Raw genomic sequence first — 27,661 nt, 5'->3', positions numbered from 1 at the left:
AACAGCTGGATAAATTAGGCTCCAATAAAGTTAATTATTATTTTCATGTCAGTGCTTGTACCATGGGATTCACAGGACATACATGCTAACGTCTGACCTCAAACCTTTGTAGTGATTGACAGCCTGGGGACAAGGAGAGATGGCACTTTGTGGGTGTACCCAGTTTAATGGATAAAACACTGGTTTAAGTTACTGAGCTTTCACAGAGCAGGTGACTTTGGAATGAACACTGATTACATGACTGAAGACATGATCAGCATGGACAGGAATGAAGCCCACCAGCTCCAACTCTCACCTGCAGCCACCACAGATCAGATAAACAGTCAAGGCCCTCCATGTCCTTTCCTAAGAGCCCCTAGGGCCAGGGTGCCTGTTTTACAGGTCCCAACTGCACAAAGGTTTTAGCACATGGTTCACTAACTCAGGAGACTTGATCCTGTTTGATACTTGATGATGCTATAAACACAGAAATGGTCAAACCTACACAATTCAGGCTCATTTCCCAGAGTCAAATCTTCATTTTTCATTATTAAAAAAAATTACCACTGCAGTGGAAGCCAGCCCATGGTCCCCTAGAGGCACAAAAAAAACCTCAACATAAAACAAACAAGATAATAAACCTCCCTCTGTGGAAGGAGGAAAAAAAAGTACCCAAGTGCATGTTTCAGTTAATCTTTATCTTTCTGTCCATAAGTAAGCAAAGAGTTTACAGTGCAAGTTGATTTCCACAGAACAAGGATCAGACTCCAAACACCAAGAAACAAACAAAAAGGCTTCCAGAGGAATTCACAAAGAAATAAAGCAGAAAAGAGAGTATGGAAGAGATCATGAGAACCAGCAGATCCATGGGAGGGAAGAGGCAAAGCACGTGGGACACGGGAGGCCCCGTTCCAGCTGTGAGGTGCAAGTGCCATACAATCGGAGTCTGGCCCCACCAAATCACATTCTTACACATGAGATTCTCCAAGTGAAACAGACCCTGTTTACACCTGAACAGAGGTGGGGTCAGGATGGGAGTAGTGCTGGGTGGCAAAGTGGGTTGGAGATGGGAAGCAGGTTGGGGAATAACCTCTCTCTATTTCACATATTACTTATCCTTCAGATAAAAACTGTTCCAATTTTATTTCACTGGCCTGGGACTCCACTCTCAGTGCCCAGAGGAGGAAACCACCCCACAGGCCAGTGGGAGCCAGCAGCACACTGGAGCAGCTCTCTGGGAGACGATGGTCACACTGTTACCACTGCAGCTGCGAAGCTTAGGCCAGGGTTACAAGTCACAGAGTGTGTCACACTGTCCCTGTACTTAATGTGACAGACCTGTTTCCATGCAGTCATGCCACTGGGCCTAACCTGTGGCAAACAGCTCATGACCAGCAATCCTCCCAAGAGCCTGAATAAAAGAGCACCAAGAATTATGCTTTGATGGAAAGGTCTCTGTTCATGACAGGACCCCTCATATTTCATTGCCTAAAGACCACGTGGATCTAAGACAGCAGCCCCTCCCAGCAGAACATAACATTTGAATCAAACTTCAGAGTGTCTCCACTCACCAATGTGTAACCCCACGATGCTAAACCAAGCCAGCAACAGTGATCTCCCACCAATTCCCATTCTGGCTTCCCAAAATATACACATGCTTGGGACCCAATACATTCAAGATCCAATAACTTGGTCAATAAGCAAAATGCCCTGAAGAATTCAACTTTGCCTCAGCACTCTCCACTCCTTAATGACATGGAGATGCTTTTCCTCCTACAACTTCCAAATTCCTCCTACAACTTCCCTGAGTGCCTCCCTCAAACCCTTGCCTTAACAGTAGTGTGCAAAAGACCCTTCTGCTCCCTGCATTGCATCAGCCTGCCAGGCAAAGATGGAAGGATATGGTTCCTTTCAAACCCAGGTGACGGTGTCCTTTCAGCTAGCGGGAGAAGACTTAAAAGCGTTTAAGTCAGGTCTCTTCTCTTTGCTCTCACTGAGCCAGTCCCTTCCTCCCTGTGTGCTCACATGCATTAAACAGGGCTTTTAAAAGTAAGACAGGCTCCTTTGCAACAGTCCACCATGAAGGACAGGCTGGTGGGCTTGGAAGCCAAGGAAAAACTTCTGACCCACACCAACAAAACTTCTCAAGCAGCTTTCCAGGAAAGGACTAGAGAGATTCAGAACTGAGACACAAAGTTCTCCTTCAACATCTCCTTTCATTTAGGTGGGAAAGACTTCCCTATATGCAACTGAGACACCAGGGAGACACCTGCAGCCAGAAGGGATCCCTGGAAACTTTATGGAGCTACATGGAAGTAACTGCAGCTTCCAAACCCTGTCTCCTGCAGGAATAGCAGCTTCTCCCTTTGTACTCAATTTACAGCTAGTCTTTTTCAATTAAATGCTGACTCTGACCAGGGCAAGGACAGGGTCAGATTGCTTTCCAAACCACATCCAGAAGCAAAAGAGTAACAGAGGAGCTAAGAACAGTCTGATTTCTAGTGCAACCACAACAATGGACAATCCCTTAGATATCTTTAACTCAAGGTTCGTGGTGAAGGGTGAGGGAAGAGAAGTGAGCTGGGGGGAGGGATGCCCAAGCAGGTCCCGATTAAAGCTTTAAATGACAGGGAGGTAAATGAAGTGATTGTCCTTTTGGTCTCTCAGCTGGATGTGAAATGAAGGAATAGCTGTGATGAAGCAGCACGCCACCGTCCTTAGATCCAGTGTATTTCTCTCAGTAGAGGTAAGTGTTCTCTTCAGACCCGTTGAATTTCAAACAGCTTAACATCTGTGTCATACCAGATGGGGGGATCCACATTCCTGAGAGAGAAAGACAAGAGTGACTTTACTCCCTGTGGCCAGTTACATAGAATTCAAATCTCACAGCCATGATTTCAGGAGCTGGCTGCACAGTGTGCCTTCAGCTTTGCATAAAAGGAAATCACTGGTTGAGAGACAACACACCTTACAGGAATGACAGTATCTACAACATCCCACAAAGCCAGAGCTTTGCATAAAATCTCTGCACCAGACCCTCTGGGCAGCTTTTCTATTCCCTGCTGCTGCCAGTTCCCAAACAAGCAGCACTCCTGGAACAACTCCCTTCATGTCACCCACTCAAAGTTTTGGAACAGCTGATACACCCCAGTCTGTTCCAAGGGAAAAACATCTTTCTATCCTGTAAATATGAGATAACCCAGGGCTGGCTGAGGGCATGCAATTCTCTCTGTAGGCCTCCCAAAAGTCTGGAAAAGAGCAAGCCAGGCTGCACCCAGCTGGTTTACCTCAAATAAATAACTCCCCACATGTAGGTGCGGAACCACATGGCAGTGCCCGAGTTTGCCTGGTACTTGCGGATGAGAATGGGGTGAGGCACTGGTAGCAGCCCCACCAAGGTGCCATGCTGCAGGAACTTGAGGATCTCCGACTCATCTGTGAGACCCCTGCCAAGACACAGACCAGGAACATCCTTAGCATGTCCCACAGACACCTCCAAAACTGCTGCAGCATGAAGGACCAGCCTAAACAAACACAGATACTGAGCCATGGCCCAGGAGAACACACCCCCTCTCCTCTGTAAACAGAGTGGAGAAGGGATCAGACAAACAAGATGTTTGGCAAGCCAAGTAACAACTCTACTGAGCCCAGGATGTTTTCAATTAAACTTTACAAGGTTTCCCTTACAGGGCCCCAAATTCAAACTCTGCCAACCTCATATTGCTCCTTAAACACCACACAGCCCTTCCTTTCCAAAAATCTCCTTACTTGTCAATGCAGATCTTCTCCACCTGAGGGACCAGCACCTGTAAGAGCCGCATGATTGTCTGCAGGGGGAGCTTTGACTTCCAAGACATCACCTGTAGGTAGAAAAACAGCAGGGAAATCAGTACACTGCATTAGCAGGTTTTTACAGCTTTCTCCACAATTTCTGCAACAAATGAAGTTTACAATAATCACAAATCTGGTGGGTGAACTGAGTGCACAGGAGCAATACCATAAATCCTGGAGCACTAGAATTATGAGGCACCCAATAAGACCAGTGGGATATTGGTTTGAAACAGGAAAATAAAATATTTCTTTGCAGATGTCAGTAAACTAAAGTTCTGGAGCTTTGACCTCAAGTGCCTGTGAGGAAATGCTGCTCTGGGAAAGCCTCTGACGGCAGGGAAGGGGCAGGGTGTGTGAGGCATTTCTGCCACAACTCTTTCTCATTATTTATTTCCTGTGTCCAGATGCCCTTACCCAGTCAGGAGTTGGAGTCCACTGTCCACTGGAGGATGCACTAGAGAGACGCCTTCGATCCCTCCGGGAATGTGATGCCTCCTATCAATAAACATTATTTTTAACAAATAAAAGCAAACAAATGCTAATCACACTTAAGAGTAAGAAATACAATCCATTTTCTGCTGATATTCTCCCCAGATTTTCTAGACCGCTACTGGGAAAGACAGCTCAGCCTGTCTCTAGAACGTGTCAAACCCACCCAACCTTCATTCACCAAACCCACGTGCTCTCACCCAGAGAGCGGCAATATTTGATGAAGCTGGAGGACCCTGTGGAAGGTCACAGCTCCAGTCACCACTGTTGACACTCTGCTGGAACAATCCACAGTGACAGAGTTAAAACAGCACTGACAAGAGACTGTTCAGAAGCATGCTTCTTTCTTTTGGCACAGAGATGATATAGCTAATGGCCACAGATTTTTCAGCCTCTGTCTACTGAGTATCTCTGGGATTTTTTGTGCCCATTCTGGAATATCTTAAAGAGCATTTTTCCAAGGGTAGACTCCCAGCAACTCCTATCTAACAACTCTCGCCTCTTGAGGAATGACACACTCAACCTGGCTTTCCATATTCATGGTGGGAAGGAGAGAAGGAAATAACCCTCTAAAATCACTGTCAATCTCTGCACAAGGTGAAAACAGAGAGGCTTTTTCCTTTAGCAATGCTCCCTGACCATTCACTGCTACTGCATAGAGCTGACTTCTCTACAAAACAAATGGGCACAGCACTTCCTTCCAACAGCCACCCTGCAGCTCCACATAAATAGACTCATTCACTCGTCACCTTCTCAACCAGCAACAGCCAGCTTGGGGTAGAGCTGTGCCAGTGCTTTTCCAGCTGGGGAACAGTTTGAGCCAGCTGCTGGACACAGATGGAATGACCCATGATTATGTTTCATGGGCTGCTGGAAGAAGAAAACTTTCCACAACTTCCCAGTCAAGATCTCATTTAATTACAACATAATTAATTGCGTGCTTAAGATGTCTCGCTAGCCACAGTCTTCACCTGGTACCAGGGAAGGCCAGGAAGGGTAAGAAAATTGGTCCTGGAGTATTTGGGAATTCTGTACATTCCATTTATTCAAGGCCACTCTGAAGGCAGCACCTCAGCCCAGCCTTCATGGGAACACATCGTTCACAGCACCAGCGAGTTAAAAGATTCTGGTAGAGCTCTCCATCCCAATGGAGATGAAAAAGAAGCAGCAGTAAGAAGCTGAGTTGGAAACATCACGATCAGGAGGTTTCATGGACATCCTCTGGCAAGTCTGCACTCACTGCTCTGTCATAGTCTTTGTGTTAGAGAAAGCTCACTCAAGTGCCCCAGCTCTTGTGTCATAGCATAAACATGAAACACCCAAGATGATGCAACACCCATTCTGGACCACGTTGTGTCCCAGCACCCTGCACGTGTGTACACTGCCTTTAATGTGATGCCCTTCTTCAATGGGCCAACAGACCTCTTCTTCTAACCCCTCATTTTGTTCTCTTCACACACACCTAGACCTTCCCTGCACACCAGCATCCAGCCTTACCCCACTCCATGACTCCCCATCACTCAGGGCCACAGGTGGGTTTCCCTCTGGTGACAGCTGGGAAGCCTCAGGCTCCAACGAACGCATGGTCCCATCCTCTGACACCTGGGACTTCTCTGTGAGCTTGTCAATCCCTGTGTTCAAAAGAGGAAAAGCTCAGAAACACAAGTTAATTAAATAGGTTTAAAAGCTCTTCTCTACCCCACTATGCACAGATATCCTGTGTCTCAGCTGATATTGGAAAAGCTCCCCTTTCAACAAGAGAAGCAAGATTTAGCTTTGACTTCACAACCCCAAAGGACTTTTATTCTCTATGAAAATGCTCCCTGAGAAGGAGGAGGAACACAGGTTCACATGGATAGAGTTAATCTGAGGCAACAGGTCAAGATTAGGACAAATGGTCTTATGGACACTAAGTCTGAGAGGACAGAAACTCAAGGCAGTTTGTTTGTGATCAGCTTGGGCCAACTGATCTGAAACTCAGACTGAGAGGCAGTTAAGTTATTCACAAATGTAAACTCTTAATCTCTCCACACCCAGTGAAAGGGTGAGTCCACACCATATCCCACAGAGAAAACAAACCTCTCCTGTCCCAAAGGTAAACTAAAGCTCACCTGGAGTAGCCACCAGACTGGTCTTCAGTGTCCCTGGCTCAGCAGGGGCAGCAGGACGTGACCCTTCCATGGAGACCCCGTCCTGGGAGTTGGTGCGAGAAATGGGCTCGGGGGTTTTCTTCTTGCGCTGCAGCCCCTTCTGGATGGACTGCGAGTCTGTGGGCAGGTTGGCCAGCTGGTGAAAGACATTCCGCTTGCGGATAACAGCATAGACCAAATTGGAGTTCCCTGGGAATCACAGCAACAAAACGAGCAGAGAAGTAAGGCTCCAAGAGCTCTGCCAACCCAGCACAGCTCGCTGGGTACACAAAGTGCCTTTGTGACTGCTCCCACCCACAAAGGCAGTGGCACAGGGAAGAAAGAGCAGAGCTCAATATCCTCTTATCCATTACAAAGCAGTACAGAAAATTCAGTGAAATCTTTCCTAGGCTGGAAAGCTGACAAGAAATGGTTTGGTGAGGGATATTCAAAAAAGAAGAAAAAGGACAGTTTAAACCACATATTAGCATCTATTTTGGAAGAAAAGGTTACTAACTAAGGTTCAACATTCTTCCATCTTCAAAAGAACTCACAAAACAAATCAGGGCATTTAATCTGAGACACAGGCTTGAAATAGCAAAGCCTAAAGGTCAGAATTCTTACTGCCTTCAATATGGCAGAGAACAGAATGAAACCATCCTCTAATATAAAACACAAATTACACCCACAAAGGCTGCTTTTGGATTTGGCAATTGCCACATGCAAGATTCCCATCAGGGAAGCAGAATGGCCATTCTTGATTTGCAAATTTAAAGCAAAACACTAAATTTTGACCAGGTTTAGAGACCTTACTTTATTATTTATTAGGCAAAAGACTGCTATTAACAGGAAAAGCATAAGGCATTTCCTGGAAAGTAGCAAATATCAGAACTTTCTTTTGATGAGGTGGTTTGGTCTTCAGCCCCCAGAGATCTGCCAAAGCAGAACTGAGAGGCACTTGAAAGTTGTTTTGTCCCATCACCTACATTGCTGAGCAACACGAGCAGTTTCACAGCAATATCCAGCCAGTCACAACTTATGAGTTACACGCTCACTTTCTGTTTCTTTTCCTCTCTGTGCATGTCACCTTCTGCAGGAGGGCTGAGGTTATGCTGATAATTAGCTGCCATCTCATTTTGTTCTAACCAAATCTACCTGGTCCAGGACCCCAATGGTGTTTGTGTACTAACCAAACTTACTAGTCCTATAATAGCTCATTTCTACACTTCTCACCTCCTCTCACCTCCTTGGACTTCCTCTGAACTTCCATCTGACATTCTCTTGGACTAAACTAGTGCAAACCCACTAAATAAAGCAGTCTGTTACCATCAAACTGGTACTGAATGATGTTGTTGAAAACTTCCAGCAAGAAGAAAACAAGATGGTGGTTCTGGACAGCAGAGAATAGGAACCAGGTGGTGGAAAAAGCCTCCAAGAGATGCAGTAACTTGTTAGCAGCCACCATGGAGAGAGACTTCAGGTATGGAGACACTGTGGAAGGCAAAGCAAATGAAAACTAGGGAAAGAACCAAGATGTATATATTCTCAAAAATACACCACTAAAAATGTTGCTTTTATGACCTTCCCACCCTTGCACTTCTGAGAAAGCCTCATGGAATAGCTGAGCCAAATGGTTCCACAGAAACATTTCCAAATACAAAGCAAATGAAACAGATATATTGCCTAGTAAAATGAGGCATTGCTGCTTTTACAGGATTTTGTTTAGTCTTACACTAGTAACACCATCTCTGCTGTGCCTCCCGAAAAGCTTCACAACTGGAGCTACCTGGGCACTCACTAAGTCCAAGGGAAGTACCACCACTGTGAGGAGGTGGCACTCCCTGCTGGAAAGGGACAGTACTGCCAACTACCTTCACCAGGCCTGCTGGCAAATGTCCTGCTGCCTCCCCAAGGGAGCTCCAGGACTCTGCTGTCCCTCCTTCTGCCCCATCTGACCATGCAGGCAGATCTTATCTGCACTGGCCAGTGCCCTCCAGCAGCAGGGGAGCACAGAGAGTGGCACAGGGAGAAGGGAGTGAGAGCACTGTGAGCTGTGTTTTCTCCCCCCACGCAGTGCTCACCGTTCACAACGATGGTGAGCAGGCAGTCGAAGAGGGGCTGCAGCCGCTGGTGCCCGCTGGTGATGATCTTGTGAAAGACCTGTGGAAGGAAAGAGCTCTTGAGCAAGGCAGCACCTTACTGAAAGCAGCCTCTCAACCAAAACCACACATTAGTGTGCCACCCCCACACTAATCGCTTCCTGACACCATTCCTACCTAGGCATGGCCCTGCACACTCCACAATTACACAGGTGGGGAAGGCTGCTCTCACTGCAGACTCGCGCTCCAGGAGTACAAGCTTTCATTTACAAGGAATCCTTTGGGAATGTGATTAGGGCCCTATAACACTGCAAACAGAAACTGACTGTGAGCTGTTCAACAATGTTCAGACAGCCTGGGACAAAACTAAACCACCAGGAAGTAAGAGACACCTTCACCTCCAATAGACTTTGACTCTGAACCCTTATGATAGCTGCTTGAAATGACACAGAACTAATCATTTTACATTTGATTTTAGTGCAGACTTCTAACTCAAATGTTTGTCCTATTTTTAATTATATCCTCAGACATGGAAAGATTCAAGTGCCTTGTAACCAGTTCAGGCATTTGCAATCTTGGCCTTCCCACCTTTAGCTGGCATGTCCTTAGAGAAGTCCTAAGCATAATTAAAACAAAGAGATGATCTGAGATTAATGGAATGCAAGAGCAAAACACATAGCATCAAGAGCAGTTATGGTGGGCAGGTTTCTTCCTACTCCTTTTAATAGGAATCTCCTCTTGGAGATTTATCAGAAGCTGCTGAGAGCTTCCTCTCTGGCAAATGAGAACATGACAGAAGGGAAGCACCTGAGGCTTGTATTGCAAAGCACACAGCTGCTCATAGGCAGTGTTGTGGGCTGACTGAAAGGTCAATGAAACTTGCAGCTACCCAAAGCTGTAGAGCTGAGCTTGGTATCACTGTTGTCCTCACTGACAGATGTGCTCCACACACCTCTGTCTGCCTGGGACAGAGCCAGATCTCCTGCCTTCCCTACCAGTCGAGTAGAGGGCATGCACTCACCCCCTCATGACAGCAGTGCAGCACCATGAGGAGCCCTGTTCTTTGGGATCATTTAATGCAGATGGAATTACACCTCATGCATATGCACCCTGGCAGATACATCACCTCCGGTTAACAGTGTGCATCCCACACACTTCCTAGCTATTTAGTGGGCTTCCAGTTTAGGGAGGGCGAGTATATTGAAGGTGGACAATGATTTGTGGAGCTAGGAGGGTTCAAGAAGTGCTGGAGCTGTACTCACTATGATGAGCAGGTCAGCATGTGTCCCTGTGAAGACAGGGATGTCCATAGGCACTCGTACAGAATACGGCTTGTTCAGTCGCACCCCAAAGTTACGCTCCCCACTGAGAAGCAGGAGGATAAAGACCCCAATGTGCATCAAACCCACTCGTGCTGCAAGGAGAAAAAACAACAGAAAAATATGTCACAGAGAGGCCAGTGGAATTCTGTGAGAGGCAGTGAGAAGAGAGGAGAAACACTATGGGACTGATAAAAAATTGCACAGACTAAACCATCCTGATAAGGGACATCCCACAGTGCTCCCTTCATTGTCAGCACCAGTGTCCTTCCCAAGCACATCTATGTTAAGTCTTATCAGTGTTACGTCTTGGATGCTTTTCTTCATTATGTTCTTAATGTAAACCTTTCATCATAGCAGTGAAGATCTGACTACTTCTCTGCACTACACAATGATGGAGTTATGCCTGATTTACTCCCTACTCTGCTTTGGCAAAGCAGATTAGTCATTTTTCCCTCTTCACTGGATCAGGGACAGAATTTTCAATAAGAGGACTCAAAATGTTAACACATACTAAGGAAGGATTTCCCTTCCCTATATTGCAGGATAGATTGTGTCCCAATTCTAGCCCCCTACAAACATTAAAACCCAATTAACCAGACAACTCCACTCCATGTCTATAGAAGGTCAGGAACATGCATTCAAAATGCTGTCAACTGGTAGGGAGGAAGCATCTCAAAAACATTCTAGCCCAACTGTCGAGCACAAATTGTTCCAAATATTGAAAATAACCAACTTACACTGGTCCGCTCTGGCATCATTGAGAAAATACAAGATTGGGACAAGAATGTCCAGAACATCGCTGCTCTTCAGCACAAAGAAAAGGAATTTCTGGAAGAAAAGGGAGTATTTCAGACAATTGTAAGCATATACCCTGCACCATCCACAGGACTCAGGACAGACAGTCTCTAGTTAATCAGTGTCTCAAGAACATTAGAAAGGCTGGTGTATGCACTACCTCATCAACTCCAGTGTTACTTGCAGAGTTATTATAATACCTGTTGCAGAACCTGCCTCCAGCACAGACCTTCAGGAGCTGCAGCCCCTCTCCCAGGCCGTCTCTACACCCCAGCACCTGCATCAGTGGGGCTGATGACCACAGCATCCCAGAGCCACTGCCAACTACCCACCACAGCCCTTCACCAGGGCTTGCTCCAGCCAGAGTCACAACAGCCAAGCTGGGGTGAAGCTCAGCAAGAAGCAGATCCACACCTTGTTGAAGTCACAGAGTTTCCAGAAGAGAACAAGGAGTTCCTGATGGAATTGTATCTTCTTGGCAGAGTTTGGCAGGTAGGTCTGGACCAGCGGGTTTGATAACAAGCGAGCCACTCCTTTCAGGATGAACTGGAAATCCTGCCAACAGATCAGGAAAGAGACTGTGGTGGGCCCAGGGCTAATGCAATCATCATGAAATCAGACAGGGAAGAGTGCAGGAGGGAACACGTTACCTCCTCCCGGTGTATCCTTGAGAGGTAATTCACAAACAGATTGTCTGGTCCGGGAGGCTGCACTCAAAGAAAAGGAGGGAAATGCTTATCGGCAAGGTATATTCAGGAAGCTGAAGTATAACCACCAAGGTTTCTCACTTCAGCTTTCTGCTCTGAATAATTCAGCTTTAAATGCAAAGAGACAGAGCACTGCATGGAATAGTAAAGTCAGGGGCTTTTCACTTACATGCTCCTGATTTAAGTCAGAGATCAAAATCTAGTATTTTGATCTGTATAGGTCTTTAGTGACCACAGGACTGAAGCAGGATTGGAACAGAGAGAGCAGATTGCAAGGGGAGTAGCAGTGCTACTCAACAAGCAGTGCTGGGTCCTACAGCTCAATATTCAATACAAGCTGGTGTGAGAGGACCCCAGTGAGTTCAGGAGAGCAGTAAATGCAGATTCCAGTATCACTCACATCCACATCATCCATGGCTGTGCCAGTGGTTGTGCCATCCACAGTGGGACTTGAACTGGTGGAGCTGTCATAGTCCAAGGTGACGATCAGCACCTGGGCCGCCTCCTCCACCAGGGGCTCACGGTAGTCAGAGAAAAGCAGGTGATTGTAAGGAATCCCATAACCCACAGGGTCGTAGGCACAGACAACGTTCAGGAGCGAGGTGAAGAGTGGGAGTGCATGTCTGAGGAGGAGAAAATGTTCTCAAGAAGGCAGCAGCAGGAAACAAAAGGCACTGCCTTGGAGAGAGACAGACATTTCTCTCCCCAGGAGCCTGGGGCCATGAAAAAAACAATCATTTTCTCTAACCTGTGACAGCAGTCCATGACTGAGCAGCTCAGACCCAAGAGCCAAGACTCTAGCTCCCAGCTGGGCTCCTGGACTACAGCTGAGAGGGGAGGGGAGGTGAAAAAGGCCACGTGGGCTCCCAGAGGAATCATGTGCAAAATGTGAAAACGGGAAAGGACCTCAAAGCTCTCTAGCCTCTGGAAAGACAAAACTGTATTTCTTCAGCCTCCAGCCAGGTTTGTACTCCCCTACAGTGAGTGAGTATCACCGGAGGAGCTGGAAGTCCCAGAGGTACAATTTCACTAGAGGGCGGCATTCATCCGCCACCAACACCACACTCCCTTCCCAAGGGAACAGCAGGGAACGGGACCTGCCATTTCCCACAGGGCAGGGATCAGTCCTGCAGCAAACTCCAGCGGGCACCGTGCTCAGACTCTGCTGAGGAACACTCCTCACTAAGCTGAAATACTAATGGGGTGCACATGAGACAGGGACAAAGTAAAAGAACAGCCCCTGGATGTTGGAGGTAACAAGTCCTATGGTCACCCATTACCAAAACACTCCATGGAATGGATTTGAAGATATTTCTCTCCCTGGCAACCAGGCCCCCACCGTTTACCCTCACCTGTTCTCTGTAGAGCAGAAAAACTGTACCCAGGGGTTGGTGTTGCTGCTGTCTGAGGAGGGAGGCAGGTACATGGCCTCAGAGAAACAGGTCAGCAGCAGCTTCAGCAGCTCTGTCCTGGAAGAAGAAGTAAAGGCCTGGAGCCATTCAGGAGCAGGGACTGGGCATAGGAGGCACAATCACCACAACAACATGCAAGGAAGGCTCAGTCCCATCTAGAAAGTCCTTCTGAGGGAGAGCTAAGCCCATTTAATTTCCTAAGCCATACTGCTGTCATCGGCACAAAGCTAAACAGAATTGCTGCCTTACAAAAAAGAAATCCAGTACAGAGCTCCTTGGCATTTCTAGAACAGCAGTGTTTACCCAGTTCCTGCTGCAGACAGTCTGACTCCCACCTTACATTATGAAAAGCTACTCAAAAGGTCAGCTGGCTTTTTTTCTGTGTTGTCAATCCTGTTACCTTGGAAAGGAGCAAGCAGAAAGCTCCTTGGGAATCATGGATACTCGAGGAGGCAAAGAGAGCTCATCTCCCCCAGATCTCCCTTTCCTGAGCCCAGTTTCTTTCCATTTGGCCTTAGCAGAAGCTCTTACCGATTCAAGTCATGGATGTAGTTAGGCTGTGGAGAATGAGCAAAGCCCACTCCTGCCTCCCAGATGTACTCACAGCTGTCAATGGAGTGGATATCTTCTGCTGTGTCCTGTGGGAGAAATAAGAGGTTGAAGCACAGAAGGCAGGAGCTAGAATTGGCAACAATGGTGCATCCAAGGCAGTTCAGCCCCTCTCTCTAGAAAAAAACAGCAGAGAAGCACCCAGACAATCAAACTGTACAAAAGCTCCCTCTCAGGCCTGAAAAAGCAAGTGCCGATGTCTTCAAAGAGCTCAGCCTTTGCAAGCAAGGGATAAAACACAGAGATAAAAGTACTGTGCATGATGGAAGGAGCCCACATTTCCAGCCACAATTTTAGGGCTGACTTCAGTGGGAATATGGGTCAGTCCTGTGTCTTCTTTGCCCATTGTCTCACAGTTCTTCCTCTTTGTGGTGCTGGTACTTCAGCCAACATCCACCATGACCTGTATCTCTGGGGCCACATGCTGCTCTGCCATGAACAGAAGATGATGGTACCCATCTCTCTGCTCTTAAGCTGCAGTCAGACCAAGCCCAGAGAGGAAAAGTCAGCTCAGCAAAGACTACAGAGGCTGCAGGCAGCAGAAGGGCAGCCAGCAGCAAGGAACACAAATCATTCACAGTCTCAGCGTCTAATTCCAGTTGCCCAGAATTCCTGAAAAACCAGTCTGGCTGCTGCCAAGGGAAAAATCACAGGTGCAAGTGGTGGGGGGAGGCTCTCCCAGGAAAATCCATTGTCACCCTGACTTGTGCAATCCATCCCAGGTGACAGCACTGGACAGGAAGTCCATCTGTTTCAGCACCACTTACTCATAGCACATGGGTAGCTCTGATCCAGCCTTGCCCCTTCAGCCCCAGGTGACAGATTTCAACTCTCTACTACTCAGAAACCCCAAGCAATCAATTTAGTACTCAGATTTGTCACAGAATTTTGCAGCCATCAAACATATCATGGTTTAGCATGCTCATTTTTAGTTTGTGTCAGATCTATCCCAAAAAGGAGAACTGGGTTTTTTTGTTTATAGACTGAACCTACAAAAAACATGAGGGTTTTTTTGTTTATAGACTGAACCTACAAAAAACACTTGCAGGGAAAAAGGAGGAAGATGCACCACAATCTGTTCTCTGTTCTTAGCACACCTGGTAGAAGATCCCTGCTTCAGGAAACTCCTCTGAGGTACAGACAGTCACCACAAGGATTAGAACATATTTAAATGTCTTTGCTGCCACGATACAAAGAGGGAGAAGAGGTGGAAAGACACAACAGAGGCCATCTACTCATTCAGATCACAGCACATGTGAACAGACAAACAGCTGCTTCCTGCCCCAGAATGCACCAAACTGCCAGAGAGAGGAACAAGGTGCTAAAGGTCTCTGCTCTGCTGGCAACAACAGAAGAGCAGTTGTTTGCCAGCATAACCACCTTTTCCTGAGAGGTAAGCTGTAGTGTGGGGGTAGTTGCCAGCCACTCCATTTGAGACTCAATCACACTGCAACAATCCCCAGAACATCTGTCTTAGAAGCCACAAACACCATACCATGAACCCAAAATGATGATATCACTCACTGTAGGGTCAAGCTCAGCAAATCCATATTTTCCTGCCTGCAGGCTTGCAGGAAGCTGCTGGGGTTTCCCAGGGTCCCCCCACACCATGCACCTAATATGCCTCTATGCAGATAATCTCATGATTCAACTTCCAACTCACCACCGTGCTCCTCCGGTGGCTCTGGACAGTGAAGTCGGGACAAAAGAGCAGATCTGTGACAGCGAGGAGCAAGGACTCGGCCAGTGGCCGGGCATTTTCATCATCTTCATCTCCCTGAAGTGACAAACAGGAGAGCACTGTCAGTTCAGGGTGAGCAAAGAGCACACAGTAACACCAATCTGTCACAGCACAAGAAGATACATTCCCCAAAACACATAGGGAGACAAGACATTACACAGGAACAGGAGGGAACAAAAGAACAAAGGAACAAAAACCCAGACGGTACAGGAAAGAAATTTCCCCCTGGATGGCGCTGACTGAACAGGAACAAGCTCTTTAATGACAGCAAACTGAGCAGACAAAGGTCTGGAGATGTCAGGGAAAAAGAAGATTAGCACTGGGTACACCTTGCCAGGTGGCTTGGCTTATTGAAGACAAAAGGGAAGAGAAGCATTGACAGAGGAGAGGGTGTTACATTCATGAAGGAGGGTGATTTGGATGGTGCATGGAGACAGCAATAGGGAGAAACCAACCAGCAGCAATAAGGTAAAAAAACCCTCAAAGTTCTTTCTGCATGGGCTGCCCAAAATTGGAGGTGACAGAACAGGGTGAGGCAGTGTGCATCAGGCAAGTGGCTGTCCCAGCCTGCCATGGCAGAGTGAGCAGAGAAGACTGTGCCATCTCCAGCATTCAAAGAAATCTCTCCAAGCATGCATGGTTACTCCTCTGCAGCTGTTGCCACGGGAAACCTTGCCAGATCCTGCCTATCAAAGAGCATCCTGCCTGGGAGGCTTTCCCACCACACACCGGTGCTGGAGGGAAAGGCAGAGAGCAGGAATGGCAGGAACTTATCTACCTCAGCCAGGCCTCTGTCAGCCTGAGCACAACACACAGCTCTTCAATCACAGCAGGCAGCTATGGAGATAATGGTCTGTGTGGCTCTGAATCTGTCTTGGTGACAGCAGAGAGGATACCACAAACAGAGCCCGGATATAGGAACAGGCACACAGAGGATGGATGGAGCCAGCAAAGATGCTTTGACTTCTGCTCACAGTCAGAAGTGAAATGACAAACATTAGGGTCCAAGGGGATTTCTTTTCCAAGACTGATCTTTTACTAAGAGTATCTCGACTGCCAGAAAAAATGTCCCTGCAGGCTGCAGGTATCACCACGTCCTAAATGGTGACACACAACAAACCAGTAGATCTGAACACAATACAGACTCCCATAGAGGAAGGAGAAGCCATGGCTCCAGGAAGCTCTGCCATCCATCACTCCATCATGAAGCAGGTGAAGCATAATCACAGAGATACTTACTAAGTGTCCAGGCATACCATCATCTCCAGTTCCCAGACAGAAATCAGCCACCAGACAGCAAAGCTGTTGCCCCAGATTAGATGTGATCCCAGCTTCCCTAACATCTCAGGGATGTATTTGTTATCCCAGCCTTACAGGTTAAATGACTGAGCACACCGAACCACAACAGCTCCACCCACACTCAGGAGGGGTCCCCAACACAGTACACATGGACTGGGCTGGATCACCTTGGGGTGACTCCACCACTCAGAGGCTGAGAAACTCTTTTCTAGGCACTGAACAAAGTGGAAAAACAGGAATAACAGCAGCCTGGCTGGATCAGAGCACCAGGCACCCTTGCATGTTCCTTCCCAAAACATTGTTAAGCCTCACCAGCAATTCCTGACCCCTTCAGGGATGAAAAGACTGACAACCACCACCCTCCCAATCGCACAAGTCACAAAGCAGGACTAGCAAAGACTTCCCTTTTCATCACCTAGAACTTCCTTTTGATGTGCCCTCAGGCAAACCAGATTAGAGGTGACAGGCAGAGACAGCAAAAGGTGCCACTTTACACTGTACCAACCACTGCCAACCCTTCATAACTGCCCCCAAAGACACTGCACTGCACTTAGACTCAGGAGAACCACATACTTCAGTACAGGCACACTGACCTGCAGATCAGAAACTCAGAGGAGAGGGCTCTCTATGCACAGAGCAGCTGCTGAGGGAGCAAGAAGGCAAATACATACTCCTGGTATAATTCAGCTGTGCTCTCAGTGCTGCTACTCCTCCTATTTGCAGAAGATCCTAAAGCACTTTCACCCCACTCCTTTGAGAGATGCAAAAGAGCACTATTGAGCTTGCTGTCCAGACAAAGAAATGTGGGGAGGCTGAGATACTCCCCAGGGTTATGCACTTCACTGACAGAGCCAGAAACACAACCACTCTTTAACCACTCTTACTCAGCTGTGGGCTTCATCTCCCAGGTTAGGCCCCTGGCTAAACTGTATCACTCAGCTCATAAGCAGGGTATTCAGTCATGATGCCAAGAATTTCTCTGGCACCGTTCACTTTAAACATGACATTGTAAAATCAGTGCAAACAACACCTTGTTGCATTTTGATTTGAAACTTAAATCAACTGTAATTAATGGAACAAGGACATTTCAGTCTAAGAAAATCATACAGCCTTCACTACAGCTCTCATATTCACTAAGAGTCATACCTCCAGTTGTACTGGAGAAGTCTTTCCTCACATATCAGTGTTCTCCTACAGCTACACACACAAATGAAATATCCAGAAGATGCAGCAAGAACCAAAGGAAGGGAAAGAATTTAGAAAGTGACACCTAATTTCTGACCACATAGAAATAATCAGAATAAAATTGCCCCCAAATACACACAGTGTCTCCTCACTGCAGCCACCCCATCACCCTCCAGAAAGAAGAATAAGTGACAAGAGACAGACCCCTCCTCGGCCAGCCCCAGGGACAGTTGACCAGAAGAAACCTCTCCAGTCTGGGTCCTCAAATATGTAAGGCAGGATACGGGTGAGCAGTCGACAGCAGTTCAAGACAATTTGTCTTTCCTTCTCTGTGTGGCAGCCGCTCTCTGCTCCCTGCACCAGCTTCTCCACAGCCTGAAGGAAACAAAACCAAGGAAAGCAGCATTAGCCTGGGCACAAGTTAGCAAGAGCTAAGCAGGTCTGTCCTGCTAGTGATACCCTCACACAGATCTATAAGCAGTTCTTGGGAGTTCATTTGCTCTCAGTTTAATGGCACAGTGGCTGTTTGAAACTCTGTAAAAAACAGGGTTAATGATTTTAAACAGACCTTCTTGAATTTCTGCTGTTTCACTGCAAGAGACCTCAAATGCCAGGGCTAATCCATGCAGCACATGTGTGGTGCCACGTGAGACAGACAGCCAAAGCACCAGAAGGCTCCTTCCAGCACTGCTCCATGACACTATGCACTGAATAGGGCAGATGAGATTAATCAGCTGCAGCAAGTACATGAGATGCAGGCAGGAAGGACCAAGGCAGCAGCACTGTGCTGCATCGAGGGAGGCGCTGGCAGAAGCACACAGTCTGACAGTTCTGTCTGTGTGATTACAGCAGGGACCTCTCCTGACTCAGGAGGTGGCAGCTAAGCTGCTGCCTGTGTTATGTGTAGGGATACAGCCTCCAGCAGCATCCGTCAAGGTCCTGCTGCAGAAGAGAGTGGTAGCCCAGGTTTCCCCACTGCCCCTGTGAACAGGACTGCTGCTCTGGAAAGAGCTTCTGGACTGAGACTCTGCAGCCCATCCAGTGGCTGCTGCCACTGCCAGTGGAGGGTCACTGGGCTTTTCAGAATAGATGAGGGTCTCACCAGGCAGCAACTACAGCCACAGGAGGCAGTGACAGGACATTTTACCCACAAACAGAAAAAAGCAGTCTCTTCCCTCCACGGCGGCCCCCACTTGCTCTTACTCCCTGATCCCAAGGGGAAACAGAGGGGAAATGAAAGCCAAAACATTTAACAAGGATTCACCTTGCTGCTTTTTAATTCATTAGGTCATGTGTCCCTGCTTATTTTCATGGCAGACTGCCTGGGTCACTGACTCTGCCAGCCTGCGTCACTGCATTAATGGGTATTTAACTGCTGTTTGTCCCAGCCTGTCACACACTAACTGAGCTGAACGATTTCTTCAGGCACACTCATGACTGTACAGCCTGAATCTCCAACCATGACTGTAAATGACATTTCTTCACAAACACACAGTATTGTTAAGTCCAGTGGCAGATTGCACATGGCACAAGTCAGGGTTCTCAGACTGGCAAAAGCACTGCTAGAGTGGGCCCCTATGATACTGATATCCCAAGATCTACAGCTCATGCATAAACAGTCCTGCAGTGACAAGGCCTCCCAACACACCTGTTTCCAGTAGGCAGAAGAGACTGTATTTTAATCTTGGTTTTGGAAGAAAGAAAACACAGAGTCAAAGGGGTTACAGATCTTCTAAGCCCTTCTCAACTCCCAGATAGCTCATTGCCAGAAGCCAATACAAGGGAATAAACATTGCAGTTTTCCTCATGTTCATATTTTTTTCTCAAGTATCCTCTACATGCATCTGTCTACAATTCACAGTCAGAGGTACCTTCACTATGATTCAGTAAGTCTCATTCACATACTGTAGAGGAGGAAAGAAAAACAGGATGGCAGCAACTATTTAAAATTGGAAAAGTGCCATTCCAAATGTTTTAAACTACAAATTCAAGGCTAGTCTTGGCATGGCTCAAATCAGGAGTATTGTTAACACCTGCACTTTCCCAGGCAGCGTAACTCTCAGGCTGTTGTTCACCAGCTTGACAATTTGCCAAACCTGGCAGGGTAGGAAATGCTGTTCAATGTCCCTGCGCTCCATACAAGGATGTGATAACACCAGAAGCAGCATCAGGAATGTTCTGTTATCCCAGCAGAACAAAGAAAAGTCTTAAGATTATTTTTTTTCCTCGATTTTTATCCAGGCCTTTGTGCAGTGACAGTCTGCACATCCCCCTGGGATCTCTCAGCTTGAAGCCAGAGTGGAGCATGGTGAGGTACAATTAGGTGCGGACAAGGAAGAGGATGTTTCAGCCTCACCACAAATATGCAGCCTTGCTACAAAGTCCCCTGAGCAAGAAGCAGTTTATAGATATAGAGCAGGTAAGACCCAAGAGGACAGAGCGAAGGGGACAAGAAGAAAAAGGCTCCAAACTGATCAAACACCAGCTATGGTCTGTCCTAACCTATGAGAGGAACGCTGAGGAACCCTCAGAAGGAGACAGGGACAAAAGCAAGAACATTCTGTGGTACAAGGTACCTGTTATCCCTTGGAAACCACAGTGCTGTTGATCCAGGGACACCCCTGCTATCACAGCTCCAAAGAATAAAACAGCACCAAACTTACCTTGTAACACAAAGTTGCCAAATTTGAAGGCGATTCTTCTCTCACTGCTCGGATCTCTGCAGCTGGTACAAGAGCAAAGACATCCTGCACTGAAGTGGCTGTGTCTGCCCAGAACTGGTCCCAAAAGGCATTATCCGTGGCTTCCACAGGCTGTGGAGAGACAAATGTGGTTACAGATGTGGAACTACCATTCCATGCGATCCAATCATCAGCAATTATGCCTGACTTGCGGATGGGATGAGGCAAGAAGAGGTTCAATAAAACATATTAGCACTGTTTTATATGTCAGCCTCTGTTTCCAGGGCTTAGGACGATTTATCTCCCAAACTGAACATTCCTGCAGACATACAGGAGGCTTCATGTTTGTCTGCAACTGCTGCTAATAATCCAAGATCTTCATCACTGCACATGGGCCAGGCTGTCCGTGTGCACTCTGCCACCTTCAGAGCAAGTCAAGGAAGCCCTGAGTGTGCATTGGAATTACGTCTGTTGTAACCAAAATCTCGAGGAAGTAATCAGGGACATCTCATTAGGGCACAAACAGAGCCATGGAACTGACAGACCCACCTCAAAGCACTTACAGATAAAATGCAATTGATCTTTCTGAATCAAATATTTATAGAGAACTGGACTCAGTGCAGCTGGTCGCTGCCAAGGCTTTGTTCTTAAAAAGCACTAAGTGTGCCATTCAAAGAGGAGATGGAAGAAGGAGACCAAAGAAAATCCATTTCAAACGTGTGGTCTCAGAAGCTCAGCCCCCAACCCAGCCCTGGGAACACACCTCTTTCTACTACATTTTCTGCTAATACTTGCCAAGAGATAGGCACTGCCCAAACACAGCTGCAAGTGCTCATCCCACCCAGGGGTCCAGCTACAGGGGCAGGATAAATACATGCCTGTTTATGACAAGCAGTGTGAAAGAGATGGACCTATGATTGCATTCAGAAGAGGAAAATGTGAGCTTTCCCAGGAGTTTCACCAGCCATGGTGTGGACATGCTGGGCAGGTCAGAAGAGCTGCTCACCTGAGCACCCCCAGCCCTTGGCTTGGGGCGAGGAGGAGCCTCCTGCCTGCGACCAGCACCAGCTCCAAAGCAAAAAGCAGTGCTCACTAAGGGCAATAATCAGCACCACTGGGTGGGTCTTGCAGGTCAGATATGAAAGGGGCAAAAATATGACTGTGTGTTTAATTGAAACAACTCCTGCCCACTCCCAGATGTGCAGTAGAAGGCAGGAAATTTGTCCAGCTCTGTGCTGTGTCTAAATGCAGCTCAGATGCCACTTAGGGGAGAACAGGTCATTCACAACTCTGACACAGGGAAGTGCTGCATTGCCCTGTTTGCTGTCACCTCCTGAACTAACAGCCCCAGCCCACAGGCATGCGATATGTCACCACCACCGCAGGCCAAAAAGTGAGAGGGGCCAGCTACCTCAGACTGGTACAGCAGGTTATTGCCCTGCAGCTCTTTGCCTTAATGCTTGCTTCACTGCTGCTGGTCCTAGTCCTTCCAGTCATGCAATGAACCAGCCCAAACGACCCCCCAGTCTTTAAAAACAAAACCAGAAAAAAACTCCTGTGTGTTCAGACATCTTATTAAACTCAGCCCTAGTGTTGAAAACCTAATTTATTTCACCTGGACACCAAAGCAAGATCCCACCAAACCTCTTCCCAAGGGAAGAGCAACTTTTCCCAAATGGTTCAGGATCACAGGTCCTCAGAGGGGATCTGTTAGGAACAATCCAATCCAATATTCACAACCTGACTTTCAGCTGAGCATGTGAAAGAGCTGAGCTCTTTGTAACCTGGGCATGGAAAGCTTAAATGGAATGGATATTTTGCACATCTCATCTCTAATTGTACTCCTCAAAAAGAGCCAAGTATTTGGAAATCTGATCTACGTACTGCATGAAATACCCCACAAATCCTACACCCTATTTCAAACCACACACCACAACCTCATGTAGAACTGCCACATGTACATCCTGGCTGCCTGCCACAGCCACTCCCACTGACGACAGCAAGCAGCAATTGCTGCTAATTGGGCATCATGCATAAATAATGCCTTCACTCTCATCTAGAGGGGGAGCAGAAAACCATTTCCCTTCAGTAGACACTGATCCCTTTACCTCCCACTAGCCTGAGGCCTCCTCAGAGGTTGAACACAGCCTCTGTTTTACAGATGGCAGCCCAACATAGATTGAGGAACTCTGACTGCAGTCCCTTGGAGCAGGGAAGCACAGGGGCAATTCCCTGAGCTGCAACGTTGGATGTACAGCAGCATTCATGCTCTGCTGCCATCTTGGCAACCAGATTACCCTGAAACACTGGTACCCTGCATTTTTAATAGCTGCAGCAAGTCAGCTCTTCATCAACAGATGGTATCCCATGTACAATCCTGGGACATGGATTCAGTACTGAGTCACTCACATCCCCACTGCCCCCCTGTTTTAATTACAGCCTGGCATCATGAAGCTACTCAATCCACATGATATTCACCTCCTTGATAGAACATTACTGGCTGTTTTTAAGCTGATTGTTTTCTGCATGCAGCATCTCTGGGGATCTAAATATCCATTTCCTCAGCTGAGCTCACCCAACAGACTGTATCCAGCCTCACAGAGGAGAGAAATACAGACCTAGATCAGCCTTGTTCACCAGCCATGGATATCTTCATTTGGAAATGTCAAGATTTAGGTACAAGTGTTGGTACAGCACATGCTGCAGTCACAAATCCCAGAGCACTCCTAGCCTTGACAGTGCTTCAGCCAGAGAGCTCATGAGGAGCTGAATCCTCACCACAGGTAAGAAAGAGCCTAATGTTCCTCCAGCACAGTGCAGACAACCAACTCGGCACCAGCAGAGCAATGAGGGTAAGAATTGAGGGATCAGTAGCTTGACTCTACTCTGGAAACACAACTAGCACATCTGGAGAGCAAAGGATCTTCCTGACCCACACACATCTCATGGCAGAGGCTGCTGAAGGTACAGAACTGACTGGCAGAGAGACTCTGATGCCCCAAGCCAAGCTCCACAAGGGTGAGGTAACTGTAGAGCAGAGTGTTGCTGAGGATGCAGTGGGCAGATCCGAGGTGATGTGACAGAGCGGGCAAGGAGGGAGACTTTTGCCTTCAATTAAGACCTCTCACCTGCACGCTGGCCGAACAAAGATAAAACCAGTCATTCTGGACACCTCCATTCTTTGTTTTCTACTAGTTGTAAATGTCGTGTTTCAGGTTCTTTGAAGCACACCACACACATGCTGCTGAAGTTAGGAAAAGAAGACGCTCGGTTTGCAAGCCTCATGCCAGTTACTGAGCAGAGAATCACAGCCTGAGCAGGCAATCCCCTGACAAACAGGATACCTCACAGGAAACAGGAAAACAGAGAGGGCCTGACCATGTCCTAAAAACAGGAAAAGCTCCCAAGGCACAGTCTCGCCTATTTGTTACTGTCCTCAGCCTGACACCAGCACCACCTTCACTTTCTCTTTTAGACACAGCTCCTCACAAACTCCAGCAGTGTGTGTGTGCGTTTGTACCTCCTCCCAACCAAGAGCTCTCTGCACTTATGACTTAAATCAAATGTCCATTCCTGACAATTCCTCCAACAGGCCCCCACTGCAGGACTGTCCTAAAACTAAGATTGCTGCAGATCATCAGCAGAGAACAAGGGACAAGCAGCCACTAGCCTTGCTCAGTGTATACTCTTTTTGCTTCTTGCCAGCATGCCAACTAAGCATCCCACCAGCCACGGCAGCAATCCTTTGGAGCAGGGGCTCTCCTTTATCTGGGGCTCAACAGCAGAGCAAGTCCCTCGTCCCTGCCCTGGGTTTCCAGCCAGTACTGCACAAGCTCAGGTGATCTGTTACAGCAGTTGCTCCTTTCCACCCCAAATGTGGCAGAACTGTGATGTGGCATCACCATTCATGCAGCACCTGATTGAGCTTTAGATCAGGTAACCCTGCAGGGCCAGGGATTAGTTTGAGGCAATTCACACATCTTTGTACCACCTGTTTGTGCAAAAGGAAAGCCTCTGGACAGACTTATTCTAAATATGAATAACTACTAAGATTTTATCCCTCCAGCCAAGGACAGCACCTCTACACAGGCTTCAGAACAATAATAATTTTTTTTCTATGGGATCTTTGCAGTCAGCAGTGCAAAATCAATGAGACTTCAAGTCTACCACCAGTTCTGTGCTCTCACAGCAGAGACAGTGTTGCAAAGCAAACTGGAAAATGGGATTTGTAGAAGTCTGGCAGGGAAAGACCAGGACAAAAGTCAGCTGTGTCAAGTGTTAGTTACAGCTTTGCTTTTAAGACAACTTTGCTTTTGATCAACCTGAGACTCTTGGACAGCTGAGTCAAGCTTGAACACTGAAAGAAATGGTCTGCCAGGGACCAACCTTTCCCCAAGCACAAGATATGCTTTTATCAGACTCAAACTAACAGCCCATTGTACTCCTGGATTTCCACACCACGGAAAAGGAAAGGACTGGGGTTTGTCCCTCATGTTTGAGTCTTTCTGTCTCTTCAAAAGCAGAGGCATAGCTCCCATTAAAATCTAACAAGCTGGTACACAAGATCAAAATTGCTTATCTTCTGGCTGGTTGCTGGCAGGAACCCCAACTGATTGGGAAAAGAAAAGGTGGTTCCCCTGCAGTTAAAGCTCCCAGACCTGCAATTGACCAGCCCTGACGAACTGTCATATCCTCAATCCATGTTCCCTTCATCTGTTAAATAGGCAGCCCTTTTATGGGCTGTTTGGGAGGGCTCACACATTCTCTATTATGAAGCACATCTGTTTTATTATCAAAGGGACGGGCCCTAGCAGCATAATGTGTGCAGAGTAATGTAATATATACATATCATATAAAAAGCCTAAAGACCATTTCTCCATCTGACTATAAATATATATCTGTAGCATAAGTTAATTTCTTCCTTCTGGTAATACTGCTGGTTTTAATCACTGAAATAATTCTGAAGTGATTTTTCTTTTTTAATACTCTTACACCTTTACAGTTTCTCTTTGGCAGTTAAAAAATCAATTAAGTCAATTCCATTTGCGTCCAGACTTGGTTCCACTTTCAAGTTCTGGGCTCCACCTGTGCTGTAAGCATTCAAGTGTTATGTTCCTTACAGATTTATTTAACTTTTTTTAAATGCTCACATGGGAACACTCGTTTTTTAATTAAGAAAAGCCTGGAGATTATAAAAACTTATTTTTAAGAAAAAATTAACTTCTGTGCCAACTGTAAACCTTCACCAGTGAGTGAACAGTGACTTTGGCTCAACCACTTCTTCCCAACAGAGCCTTAGGAAGACCTCACAGTGCATTCTGAGCTCAGAGTTTCACGTTACAGATGATTTGGCGAAAATCTCTTTGTCCAGCTCCCTAATGTCAGAGGAGAAGGCTGCAAAACAGGAGACAGGCTGCTGAGAAGCAAAGCATGTTGTGAACCAATAGCTTGGAAAGATTTGGCTCTGTCCATTACTGCAGCCTGGTTTTGTATCCAGGATCTCATGGACCAGGAGGTTTTGCTGCTGGTAAGAGATCAGAAGGCTCCAGGAGAGCCCAGTCATGCGTTCTGCACAAGCAAACACTGGTGCCCTTCTACAGAATGTAAATATGGGAGCGCCAACACCCCACCCTTTTCCACATGCAGTCAATCTCACCTAGATCACAGAGACGTGAAATGAATCCAGCCAAGAATGAAGCTTTTACTCCTTCCTTTTTATTCGGGGCCCCAGTGAACCTTCTTCCCTTACACAGGTCGATAAACCAGGGGAGGGGAGCGCTCTCGCCTGGGCTGCTGATCCAAGGGATTGCCTCACAGGATTTTCTTTGTGAACAGCAGACTGGGCAGAGCCCTGTAGGCTTGATTTACCACCCCCCAATCTCACTTTATAAGCACATTTCCCCATGAAGGAAGGACAGCCCAAAGCTAAGGATACTCTGAACTATTTGGAATGCAGAAGAGACTTTGGAAGAACCCCTTAAAACACTAATTCCCCCACTTCTCTCTTTACCTACATTCACAGCTAGTAGTTTTTAAGAATATATTCACAAAAGCCATTCTTTAGCAATGCAGATAAATGTGATACTGCTTTAGAAAGTATGAACATGTTCTTTTCCAGTCTCTTTCACAGCCTTATCCATCTATAATTCAATTCCCAGTAATAGCCTCTGCCTCTTGAGTTTTCAGAGATTTTCTCCTACCACCCTTTACCCCTTTGCATCCATACCCTTTTCATGTGAATTCATTCCCCATCATTAACAATCTTTCTGCCATGACCCCCACATTTTCTTAGCAGCTGCCTTACTTCTAAAGGTGGATCATAACAGCTGTTCTCCACTGTAGCTCAGAAGAACACAAGATGGGACTCCTCAAAAAGCAAAATCCCTCTGCTCCTTAGACAGAAGGACACGCTACTAATTTTCTGCAGGTCTGCTGCTGCTACTGGGCACTCCACTTAAAACAAAAATTAAGCAAGCTCCCAGGACAGGCACAACATATGTTAGACCTCTAGACAGCGACCCTCCCTTCACACAGCCCTCACTTTCACTTAACTCCTTCTCCACCTCAGTCTGCAGAAATAAAGCCACAAGTCAGAGATGGAAATATCTGCTGCCAACAGCACAGCTGCCCAACAGCCCCTTCCATCAGATATTACCTAAAAACAGGGCAAGGTTCTCCACCCATTATGCGCGGGGGTGGGAGAAAGGATACAGAAAAGGGAGCAGTGGCAAACAGTGTGATGTAAACCTGCAAGTGGAATACATTAAGAGCTGTGGACATCCCTTATGACAGTAGCGTCTGCTCTGTTAACACAAGACGCTGTTCAGCAAGGCACAAGATGTCACCAGAGGCGGTGACAGGGCCCGGCCACGTCTGGCAGCTGCCCCGGGGACCGGCCGGTGCCCCTCCACAGACCGGTGACACGGCGATGGGCGCAGCCTGGCCTGAGCCCCACGGCCCCGGCCTTCGGGCACGGCCTCGCTGGGAGAGCCTGGCCAGGGCCGGCCGCGACTGCAGCCCCGGTCCCGCGGGTCCCCCAGCGCCGGCCCCACACGCAGGGACCGCGCACAGGAGCGCCGGGGGTGTCTCGGCCAGGGCCGGGTGTGAGGGGCTCTTCAGGGCGGCGATTCCCAGGATGGCGCGGCCCCCCTCGTCGCCCCGCCCGAGATGGCGGCCCTCACCTGGGTCTTGGTGGTGAGCTGGATCACCGCCTTCCTGAAGTTGAGCTTGGAGTCGGCGCTGCCCATGGTGCGGCCCGGCTGCGGGCAGGGCCGGGCAGGGCTGTCCCCTCACGCCGCCGCTCGCCGGGCCGCCGCTGACGCCATCCCCGTCCCCGCACCGGCAGCTCCCGCTGCCTCCCTCCCTCCTCCTGTCAAACCGGGG

At 47.6% G+C, this 27,661-nt stretch overlaps 1 protein-coding gene across 1 annotated transcript; it reads right to left on the bottom strand.

The window, feature by feature from the left end:
- Window positions 1-658: 658 nt before the first annotated feature.
- On the bottom strand, window positions 659-27,661 carry HID1 (HID1 domain containing). The gene is made up of 19 exons (XM_066565568.1): window positions 27,460-27,661; window positions 20,261-20,410; window positions 17,802-17,972; window positions 15,036-15,149; window positions 13,295-13,401; window positions 12,704-12,820; window positions 11,752-11,974; window positions 11,295-11,351; window positions 11,059-11,199; window positions 10,587-10,677; window positions 9,790-9,941; window positions 8,510-8,588; window positions 7,755-7,919; window positions 6,411-6,638; window positions 5,797-5,930; window positions 4,225-4,305; window positions 3,748-3,839; window positions 3,267-3,425; window positions 659-2,802 (listed from the first exon to the last, which is right to left on the bottom strand). The coding sequence occupies exons 1-19, from the start codon at window positions 27,523-27,525 to the stop codon at window positions 2,739-2,741; spliced, it is 2,391 nt and encodes a 796-aa protein (XP_066421665.1). The 5' UTR covers window positions 27,526-27,661; the 3' UTR covers window positions 659-2,738.

The sequence above is a fragment of the Molothrus aeneus genome, chromosome 25, assembly GCF_037042795.1.
Source record: "Molothrus aeneus isolate 106 chromosome 25, BPBGC_Maene_1.0, whole genome shotgun sequence".
Lineage (NCBI taxonomy): Eukaryota > Metazoa > Chordata > Aves > Passeriformes > Icteridae > Molothrus > Molothrus aeneus.
Note: the sequence above shows the minus strand (reverse complement) of the source record. Positions and strands in the feature narration are given on the sequence as shown.

Bases quoted from the DNA above. Each gene is read 5' to 3' on its own strand.
- HID1 (XM_066565568.1), bottom strand. From the start codon at position 27,525: ATGGGCAGCGCCGACTCCAAGCTCAACTTCAGGAAGGCGGTGATCCAG. The intron at 11,975-12,703 runs GTGAGGGTAAAC...TCTCCTCCTCAG, and splicing joins TTCTGCTCTACAGAGAACAG to ACATGCACTCCCACTCTTCA. The intron at 8,589-9,789 runs GTGAGTACAGCT...TTCCTTCCACAG, and splicing joins ATGCTGACCTGCTCATCATA to GTCTTTCACAAGATCATCAC.